Source organism: Barbus barbus, assembly GCF_936440315.1.
Source record: "Barbus barbus genome assembly, chromosome: 8".
Lineage (NCBI taxonomy): Eukaryota > Metazoa > Chordata > Actinopteri > Cypriniformes > Cyprinidae > Barbus > Barbus barbus.
Genome location: NC_136736.1, coordinates 34,113,708 through 34,125,428, shown reverse-complemented (window position 1 = coordinate 34,125,428; position 11,721 = coordinate 34,113,708). Strand labels below are relative to the sequence as shown.

Genomic DNA, 11,721 nt, shown 5'->3' with positions numbered 1-11,721 from the left:
GTTACCGCAGTAAAGCCACAGTACTGTTCGTAAGAGCTGATAAAGAGGAAATTAAGCAGCACTTACCAAGTCTTCAGTTGTTCAGTTGGTGCTGTAGATTCATTCATTCAGTGTTTTTAAGCCACTCTCGCCTCGTCTTGAGTTCAATCACAATGAAGTTCAGTGCGCTCGAGGGCCGAGTAACATGCTGAACAGAGAGAACATGAATCTGTCCGTGAGTGTCATGCTGCACAGATGCTGCTTTATGTTTAGGGCTCGAGGTGACATGGGTGCTGAATTATGACCCGATACATCATCACAGTTAATAACATTATACTGCAGTAATGCCATTACCTTTACAATACTGCAGTGCATTCGCATGGATTTAACAGCTTGGTGACGTGAAGGCTTGATTCTGTCCTTCATGCATGTTTTGTCCACCTCTGACTTTGAGTATTTTTAATGTATAAGTCGAGGCTGTGAAACGTTAGACGAGGAGGCACACGGGCTCCAGGATCATCTTCTGAATGATGGCATCTCTTGGCTTGACTTCAAGTATTTACACTCTTCAACACTTCTGGCTCTATTTTAAGACAAGCAAGACTGATCTGATTCACACGAGGACAATGACACAAAGATCGAGCGGTTTGTAAAAACCTAGTTGCTTAAATAGTTTTATCCAAACTTACTTATATAAGAACAAAAACCTGCACCAATTAATGTTTATTTTGCCTGGTACTAGATAAAAAAGTTTAAGTCATAATTTAAGTTGGCTTGAGAAAGCCGGACCAGAAAGTTTGAAAAAGTTTTAAAAGTTTAAGAAGTTAAAAATCTTTTTAAGTTTCAGTCTGAAACAGTTTTAAGGTTAAAATAGTTTTAAAAGCTTAAAGTTTGAATGTTTTGAAGTCTGTCAGAGATAGATAGATAGACAGACATATATAAATGCTAAGGACCGGTTGCTAGGGTATTTTAGGTGGTTGCTAAGGCACGCGGGTTGATTGCTATGTTGTTGCTAGGGTACATGGGGTGGTTGCTAAGCATGTTGTGAGCATGATTAGCAAGTTGCTACAAAACAGATAGAATACAAAGAGATTAGAGAAGATCGTTTTTTTTAAGAAAACAAGCAGTTAGTAAATGAATAGAGTGCAAGTCTAAAAGAGGCAAGTTTTTTTGCACTCATCCTTGACAATATTACGAGAAATACAAAAGCAGAAAATATTTCAACTTATTCATTTAATAAATTCATACAAGTGTGATAAATACACGGGCAAAAAGGATTTCAAGTCAAAAATATAATCATGAAAGCTTTTAACACACGTCACTTCCCAAGGAAGTCATTAGCTGTTTCTCATCAAGAGATGCGGATTAAAAAGTTCACTTTAAATCACACACACAGTCTAAAACATTATTACAGCCCATAAAAATAAAACTGATTTAAAACAACAAGTTAGACCGTCCAAACTCCTAATGCTTTCAGACAACACTAAAAGCTACACACAAGCCCAGTGTCTATAAAGATGAAGAGAGTGTGTGAGCGTCACTGGAAGCCTGATACGCCACAGATATTAATAGGCAGGGTCTGTCAGCTCTCTATTAATGTTCTCCCAGAGCTGGATCTCAGGACTTCCAGCTGTACGAATAGTCTCTCATGTGCAGCTGTCTGAGCGCGCTCTTTCCCAGCATGCTCGGCGTGGCCAGCTGCTGAATGGAGCTCTGCTGGAGGCCACACCTGCCCAGATCCTGTACCACAGACTCCTGGAAACCAAAGACCAAATCAGAGCATGAGCGCTTCTGACCACACAGACATAAGACACATTAAAAACAATAAATAACGTGCAATACTGACGAAATGAACTGCTTAACCGGTGTTTGGGAATGCAATGGGCACTAGGTTTACTTTATTTACACATCTGCATTATTTCCAACAGTTTTGTGGACAGATGTTTACAGCATTTCACCGGTATTCCGCCAAAATAAAAGCTTTGTTATTAGGGTCTGAACGCTTGAAAGTGTAGAATTTATGACAGAAATATTACTATTAGTATAACTTGGTGTAAAATAAATGATCATTTTCATATACAGTGAAAAACAAAAATACATTTCAATCATTTTTCATAATTGGTTATAACCAGCAATATTAATAAAATAATATATCAACTACAAATATGTATTTATATATTACTTTAAAATTATAATTTATTTAGAAGTAAACAAACTATATAAAACAAATACAAAAATTATTTACAATGTTAAATTATGTTCTTTAAACAATTTTAAATTTAAAAAAACTACTACTAAAATAATGGTTCAAATCAAAATATGTAACAATAATCAAATTCATTTTCTGGCAGTCATGCAGCCCTAAATAAGAATAATAAATAAAACAACCTACTATGAAAAAAAAAGTAATATTTTATCTGTTTACTAGTATGTCATGTGACTGATAGCCAACATCAGAGAAGCATGAATATGAAAATGTTTAGCTTTTTTCAAATATCTTAATTTCAGGGGTATTTCAAGAAAATAAGAGGTTTGCCTGACAATAAACGTTCGGGAATCCCTGGACTAGAATTTGAATGCATGTGCACACTGAAAGAAAATGAAAAAAACATTGGTCGTATGTTTTACAAGAAAATATTTCAGTTTTTCTACTTCAAAATGCCATTTAATTCAATGTGTGACTTACCGTTTTCTTTGAATTTGCTATTAAATTTCCCAAGTAATTACAGAGTAAAAAATAGTTTTAAAGTAAATCCTACATCTTTTTTCTCCAGTGTAAATGTAACTAATTCCACCCGGTCACAGAGCTAAAACAGTGCATGAGTTTGAACGCACCAGCTGCTGAGGGTCAGAGGTCTGGCTGAGGGGCACGTTCAGGATGGCCGTGGGCTCGTGGGTGTACAGACCCACAGAAAACTCTCCTTTCTGAGCGGGTTTGAGGAGCTGCGTCAGCGCGTGGAGCGTGTGGGGCATGATGGGTCCCGTTACCTCCAGACTGCACACGTCCTGATAGCCCGCTCTCACCCGAGTCTTCACATTCACAGTCCGGGCCTGAAGCGTTTTCAATCGCAGCAGGAGAGACAAACAGACAAATCGCTTTCATTAGAAAAAACACATGATATAATACTGATGATGGCGTAAAAAATTATAAATTAAAATACTAAATATAAATACAACATAAAATGAAATTAAGTGATAAAAAAGTATAATACAATGCAATAAATGTAAATAAATCTAGAATACAATAAAATGTTAAAAGTGAAATAATAAAAAAAAAATATATATATATACACACACACACAATATAAAAGTAAAATACAACAAATAAAATAAAAACGAAAAAAAAATACAATGCAACAAAATATAAAGTAAATTTTAATATAATAAATAGTGTAAAAGTGAAAAATGAAAAGCAATAAAATATTACAATTTAAATAAAATAAAATGACAAAATGCAAAAAACAAATACAATTAAAATACAATACAATAAACAAATAAAAAATGGAAAAATTTATGTAATAAAACAAAAGGTATAAAACAATAAATCAAAATAAAAATACAGCAATTTTAGTAAACGTGTGTGAAAACATCAGTCTAAATCAGTGATAAAAGGAAAAATAAAAACGCTTGAATGCTAAGAATATGACAACACAAATCTAGAGGGTGAAAGACGAGGTCTCGTACCTTGAGCGTGTGCAGTGTGGCCCCTCTGAAGGCTGTAGGGGCCAGTAGAGTTGGAGGAAGCCCCGCCTGAGAACCGGCTCCTGCCACCAAACTCTTACAGTTAATGAGGAAGTTAAGCAGCGTGAAGGTGTTCGAACCCTCCACCAACACCACGGACTCCGGTCTGTGGTCCAAACACACCTCTCTGTGCTCCTTACGACTGCGGTGCGAGTTAAGGAACGAGATCAGGTGAACTGAGCTTTGGGCTAATAAACTACAGGGTGCTTCTCATAAAATGTAGGGTTATAATACTTCACTAAAACTAAAACAAACACAACAACAAAAAAAACAAAAACATGTTTGTTTCTTGAAATAAAATAAATGTTATTTATGCACTTTTTAATGCCATGCCAGCATGAAGGCCATTTTCATGGTGATCTCATAACTTTAATTGCATACCTTGTGTAATTTATTCTATTATAGACATTTCAAATCAACACTAGACAGAAGTTCTAAAATAAATTCAGGTGATACATTTTTAAACAAAGCAGTTAAACACACCTCTCAATAAAAACGATGTCTATTTACATTAAAAACCAATCAAATAAAACAATCCAATAAAATATAAAATAAATGTTAACTAAAATAATTTATTTAAACATTAACTTAATTGAATTCAGCTTTAAATGTAAATTTTTTGTTCAACTTAACTAAGTACTAAAATGTCAAACCAAAATTAAATTAATAAATAAAAATGAATAAAAACTATTTTTATGACTATGAATGTAAGTATGAAAACATACATATATATATATATATATATATATTTTTTTTCTTTTTTTTTTAAATCGAATTAAAAATATAAACAATTAGATAATCACCAGATTTCGTAACTAAAGAAAGCACTGCATAAACACATGATTGTAAAGGATACAGTTTGATAGAAATGGCATCTGGTTTCTTGATCTTGTCTTGGACGCCCATCTCCTTCAGCCAGGAAAATCCACCGTCATCGTCATCATCCTCCTCCTCGTTTTCACTGTGCTCACTTAGTCTGTCAGATCAGAGATGATGAATGCATTGATGAGCTGAAAGCAGATCAGCATCCCATCAGCAGAGAGCGGTCCTGTACTCACCCCGCGCCGCTGGCTGACGACTCGTCTTCAGTCTGACCGCTCTCACTCCGCTCTCTGCTCTTCCTCTTCTCCTCCAGCAGAGGGAGAGAGAACTCTATCCCTGAACACAAACACACTTCAGAAAGCAATAACAACACTCCAGGATGTGCATTACAGTGACTGACTCTTCTGTGCTAAAACTGTGCTAAAATCACTGCAACTCAAAAACTAATTCATGTTTTATTAATACCACTTCAAGGGTGTAATGAAAATTTTCAAATAAGGTTCAAGGTATTTTATGGTCATTCTGTACAAACAATGAAGAATTATTTGGGGAATGATTTCTCAAAAAAAAATAAGTGGATACAAAGAGACATTTACAAGCAAAACAATTAAATTTATTAGAAAACAATGTACACTAGTTTTTAAATATTTCTGCTTCAAATTGTAATTATGTATAGGCCTACTTATACTGTATATATATATATATACACAGTATATGTGTGTATGGGTAGTTGATAGGGGTGGAACGGTTCACTTTTCGGTTTGTATCGTGCTTTTAGAGTCAGTTTCAGAACGGTTCAGTATGTTTAGGGAAAAACTATACTGTCAAATAAAAATAAAGAAAATAAGTATAATCTAACTACAAGTAACACAAATAAAAATACAATAGAGTAAAGATACAAATAAAATAATCAGTGATTTTCAGTAGGTAGGTCTATAGCATTAGTTTTTAGGTACAGAAATTGAATAAAGTAATCAAATGTAAAACAGCATTGCATATTTGACTGTATAAATTGAAATTAATGAATTAAAGTGATTTCTTTGTTGTTGCTGTATGATTAATATTAAGAAAGTGCGGTCACTTTAAGAGAATGCACTGATACAGTACGTTCAGCCGGCTATGTCTGCTATAGGAAACTTACCAAGACACATGCGTGTGTGAATTTGTCCATTCAAACACAATATTTCAGAGAGAGCTTGATATTTGCTTGCGTTCTGAGGCATATTACACATGCGTTGTCAGATTTAAGTTGAACCGCGGTCCTAGTGCGTGTCGAACCGTGTGTGGAGAACAGTTCGGTTCGTTTTTTCTGCGAACCGTGCCACCCCTAGTAGTTGACGGATTGTTTTGTCCTGTGGTGTGACGAAAAAAAAAAAAAAAAAAAAAAAAAAACTAACATTGAAGATAAACCTCTCTCATGCTATTTGAAACTCTAAGAATGAAAATAAGTTTCTCATTGTTATGTGTTTTTTTTTTTCTAAATTTTTGCTATGTCACACCATAGGACACTGTCCAATTTTTATTTGTCAACTACCCAGATATATATATATATATAGAGAGATTAATGTTCTGCATTTCTGCTTTGGGCCGTGCGCTGAAGATGACCAGTAGAATGGAGCATTTGATAGCATGTTTTTAATCAAAGGGAACGTTTGACGTATCATTTATCTCATATAGAATACGCTTCGTTATTTATACAACATAACGTTAATATTACGACTTATGCATTCGGGGGATTTTGTCTAGATAAAGCCTATAAGTGAACGTGTCTGCGGCTCTGAATGAACTCTTGTTGTGGGCGCGTTCTTCTCACAACAACATGCAGAAACAAGCAACTAAACTCGAAAAATTAGCAGCGTTTTATTATAATAGTGTTCTCATTATAATGTTATATGACAGTCCCAGTTATTAACATTATGCATTGTTATTTGTAGTGCTCGTGCTGAAGAGATCACGCACGTTAAAATATTTAAAGCTTCCTTTTCAGATTCTTATTTACAGCATTATCTTAATAGACTGTATATTAATTTATTGGGAGAAAACCGGTAGTTCTGTGAAATCAGACATTTGAGCACCCTCCATACAGCCAAAATATCACGATCATAACACCCTGCGAATATTCGACTGAGATTGGGAGTCGAATCAGGCTCCTCCTATCGAAGCATCGAATTGTTGACTATTTTGGGTCACCCCTAATATATACTGTATATATACACAGAATTTTTTTTATAGCGCAAAATGCCACGGAAATGGTCAATTTTTGGATGAATAAATCAAAAGTAGGTCTGTCACTCGCGATATGGATTAATGTCTGTGAATATTAAAATGAAAATATGAATCCTGCATGTTCCACCTCTGTATGTATGAATGGCGGAGATGCGGTTTTGAAGCATAATACTGAAACGTGACGCTCGCGGTGATTTTGGGGCTGTAGTGTCACTATATGACGACATGAACTCAATCTCCAGAGCTGCTCTGAGAGTCACTTCATGAGAATTTTACCGTTTCATTTGAGAAAACTAGCATCATATCATACTGTATACACAAACTTCATGGCAACCTGTCAAAATAAAAGTGCGACATGCAACAGAAATATATTACTACTGTAATCCTTTTGTACAGTATAATGTACGTCTTTATATATTCTGACAAATTTAAATAAAACAATTGAATGATAAAATAAATATTACAACCAGATTAACCACTTAATTGTAGAAAAAACTACAATTATTATTAAAACTTTTTAAAATGTTCACAATTTTTCCTCCATGTATTAATTTTAACAATAAACCTGTTTGTTTGCCAAAAAATAAAAGGCTTTAATTTATTTGATTAAAAAATAAATAAATGATTAATGCCTTCATTTGATTATCAGAAAGATTAAAACATACAAGAGAAAAAAAAAAAAAAAAAAAAAAAAAGAAAGAAAGAAATTATCGTGACCTATTGTTCAAAATGTTGAAATTGTTGAGAGTTTTGGACTTTTTTTTTCTTTTGTTATTAATACACAGAGAGTGAAGTACCGAAAAAGGTAGTGTTGGGAATTTCAGGTATAGATACCGGTACTGTAGCAGTTAAAATGTGAACGGTACCCAAGCCTAGATCTTACCCTCCGCTTTCATGGCCTCGCGCAGCCCTCTAGTGGTGGGGGACAGCAGTGCGCTGATGCCTTTAGCACCGCTCAGACCGGCCGCTCTGAACAGCACCGTGAACTGATACGAGCACAGATAGAAATACGGACAGAGTCGAGCCTTCAGCAGATTGTAGAGAGACGTCAGACTCACAGACCTACAACACACACAAAACCTCAGTCAGAAACAAAAACACAGGCCAGCATTAAAGGGATAGTTCACCCAAAAATGAAAATTCACTCTCATGTTATTCCAAACCCGGAAGACCTTCGTACGTCTTCGGAACACAAATTTAACAATTTATTCAACAATTCTTGTTTTTGTTTTCTTTGCACACAAAGTATTCTCGTAGCGTCGTAAAATTACGGTTGAACCGCTGATGTCACATGGATTATTTTACTGATGTCCTTACTGTTTCTGAACCTGGGAACATTTCAGTAGTGTTGCTGTCTATGGAGGGTCAGAGAGCTCTTAGAATGCATCAAAAATATCTTAATTTGTATTGCGAAGATGAACGAAGGTCTTCCGGGTTTGGAACGACATGACAGTGAGTAATTAATGACAGAATTTTCATTTTTGGGTGAACTAATCCTTTAATATTCATGCATGTGATGTAGGGATCATCTTATCGGTAAGACATATCTGCATAATTTATCATATCGGGCCGATGCCGATATTTACATTTCAAGCCATTAGCGGCCGATTCCAATATCGGTCTGTAAATATCATGCATCCCTGTCGCAAACGATAAGATATCGTCCGTCCCTACATGCATGCGACAGAAACTTCACAAACTCATTCCTCTCTCGTACCAGTCGCTCATCAGACTCTGCTGCAGCGCTGTGTCCTGCGCCCACGGCATGCACTTGCCAGAGAACTTGCGCTCTGCAGCGATCCGCGGGAAGAGCGAGAGCCAGGGCAGCGACGGGTGCTGCCAGTACTGAAGACACTGATGAAACCCCCAGCGCAGCTCCGTACAGCCCCGCGGCTCCTGAAACACATCAGAATTACTTCATACAATTGGAATGCATTAACTGTGTACTTCTGAAATACTCTTCACACAGAACGCATATGATCACATTTTCTATAGGGACGTCTATCACCTTTGCACTCGCGTCTCGCACAAGAGAGCCACGTTTAGAAAGCCATGTAAAATTAACACAAGTTCAACTTTTGAAAAACATGTCTTGAGAATTTATAGCAGATTTTCTGCATCCCACTGCATCTCATGTTTTTAAATTAAAAAAGTAGGCTACTCTTTGTGATTGAGTTTCGGTGATTATAGTATTAAACTATACATACTTACACGATGCTTGTTGTTTCTAATTTTTGAGCAACGCAATTAATTATATATGGTTTATAAACATCATTTTAAACTGTTTTCAAAGATAGGCTTGTTTTTTTATTTCTTTGAAGAAAAGTGCATTAGTACGGTAATATTTTGCTCGATACGCGCTCAGAAGAGAAGCCAAAAGAAATGATGCCTTTTAAAATATAATTCGAATATTGATAATATTTTAGTACAAAATTCAAATTTAGTTTTTCAGCCAATTTGACAGCCCTAGCAGACATATAATAATCCATGCTTTTTCCAGTATGCACATTTTTTGTTTTATAAATTTGTTTCAAAAAACACGCTGACGTGCCAAGCCATCAGAACCGAACCGAAAACCGTAGTTAAAAACCGAGGTACGTATTGAACCGTGGACTAACTGTATTGTTGCATCCCTAGTATAAACCTTGTTTTATAAATAAGTCATAAAATACAATATTTTTAAATGTAATATAAAAATAGAAGTGTAAATCATTTATTAGTAGGCTGACTTCTACTAGTAGTTTGAGATAGTCTACAGAACATATCCTTCCCTATAACTGTGTCCTGACCTGTATTTGAGCAGGTAAGCTGGAGAACTCGGCCCTGCAGTGAGAGCTCAAGCCCTGCGCCTCCTCCTGCGCCTTCAGATGCTCGGCCCACGAGAACGACTGAGGAGACGTGAACAACAGACGCGTTTTCAGAGACCAATCGGCCGGGAACTCCAGACACACTTCAGCTGGAGCCGCGTCACAAACCGCCTCTGGACTCTAGAGACAAACACACGTCAGTGAACCTCATCAACACAGATCAACCACAACAGAAGTCATGAGGAACTGTGACAGACACCTTCAGCACTGGAGCGGATCTCTCCGGCTCAAACAGGTCCTCCTCAAACAAACCAGCATCTTCAGGGAGACAAGCAGGCATCTGCAGACAGATCACAACACAATTACCACATGTACATCCGTCCTGTAAACATGCCAAAACAATTATAAGAAAAATTAGACCAATATTCGTTTTTTATGACAATGCCGATAACCAATATGATATTATATAGCAGCTTTCAGAGTAAATGTCTGATTTAGAAATGCGTGCTTATGATCTTAAACAAAATCAAACATCAAAACTTTTTATTGTAAGAAATTATAAATAACCGAGTTAAAGATAACATTATTATTATTATGAGTAAATATTATTTCCCGACCCCAATGAGCCCACTACATAACTATAAATAAATATTAAACTAATAAACTACAAATACTAACTTTATATATACATAAAAAAAAACTGAATAAAAAATATGAAAATAAAAACATTTGTAATCTAATATATAAATTAAAAAATGTAAAAAAATAATATTATAAAAAGTAACTTACACCTTATAAAATTATCAAAATGACAAAAATACTAAAATTATTATTATTTTCAAAAAATCTAAACTTTATGTACAAAATCAATTATGAATAATATGACTAGGTCTAGCTAAAGAAAAAATATTTTAACCAAAAAAATGCTAATATTCTTTTATATTATAATATAATAAAATTAGCTGTAATAACATTATATAATAAAAATAATAGTATTAAATTAAGAATAATATTTTAGTTGAATCTAAAAATAAATTACATTTTACATTTACAAATAATAAAACTATATGGATTAACATATATTTTTAATATATTTTATATATTAAAAAATATAAAAGTACACACTATATTAAAAAAATATTAATATTTTATATCAAACATAATAAAAATAACATTCTATTTATATACATGTTTAAAGTTATGTGGTATTTACATGTATATTGAATGTCATGTTAATATCATGGTAAATTAATATCACACAGTCTCACACACACACACACGCACGCACGCACGCGCACACACACACACACAGTACAGTTGAGTGTAATGTACCGTTCTCTCGTGTTGTTTCTGTAGCTCGGTGTTGATCAGTTCCTCTCTCAGTAATGTTCCGGTGTTCGGGGGTTTCTCGTCCAGGGCACCGCTGTGTGATGGCGGTCTCTTCTTGGGGCTGTTGACCGTGTTCTCGATGCTGGCGAACGGATTCCTGCGCTTCCCGCCGCCGCTCGCTCGTTCCGGTGCGTTCAGAAGCGGTCCCGGTGAGAACCGACGAACCCCGTCCACCGTCCTCCGCGCGCGCTTCCGTCTCATCCGCAGGACATCGGACGGTTTTTTAAAGCTGGGAGAGTAGCAGCTCAACTCCGCCATTCTGAGCGTCCCGTTCGATTATTCTTGAGTGAAGCGGGAACTGCTCTGTTTTGTTTGGACCGCAGCGCTCAAAATTTCGCGCGTAGCGGCATTGCGTCAGCGCATTGCGTGATGACGCAAATAAGCGGAACGAGCGAAACGCCCGACAAATGTAAAGTCTCTACTGTCTCATGTTTGTTTTTCCACAGTAACACAATTAAAGAAAGTAAAATATGCATACATTGTCTTTAACAAATAAATAGTCCATAAAATACTCCATGCATTCTGGCAGATGGCCTACAGTGTATAAGTTTATGATCGTAGCTGAAGCAGTTTACAAATGTAAAGTCACTGCTGTTTCATATTTGTTTTTCTAATATTAACAGTTAATATCTACATTTATATTTAAATATTAAATATATACTTACCACATAATTAGTTTTGCACTTAAATTGTCCAGAAAGATTGTATAGGTCTACTAAGATTGTTTAGATTTTGTGGACTATAATCATTTAACTTC

The 11,721-nt window shown here is 35.4% G+C and overlaps 1 protein-coding gene across 1 annotated transcript; it reads right to left on the bottom strand.

Moving 5' to 3' along the window:
• Positions 1 to 1,074: 1,074 nt before the first annotated feature.
• Positions 1,075 to 11,335, bottom strand: LOC306874012 (protein downstream neighbor of son homolog). The gene is made up of 10 exons (XM_079423670.1): positions 10,908 to 11,335; positions 9,835 to 9,915; positions 9,558 to 9,755; positions 8,486 to 8,664; positions 7,652 to 7,830; positions 4,779 to 4,878; positions 4,577 to 4,696; positions 3,664 to 3,862; positions 2,815 to 3,030; positions 1,075 to 1,734 (listed from the first exon to the last, which is right to left on the bottom strand). Exons 1-10 carry the CDS (start codon positions 11,220 to 11,222, stop codon positions 1,597 to 1,599), a joined length of 1,725 nt encoding a protein of 574 aa, XP_079279796.1. The 5' UTR covers positions 11,223 to 11,335; the 3' UTR covers positions 1,075 to 1,596.
• Positions 11,336 to 11,721: the final 386 nt, after the last annotated feature.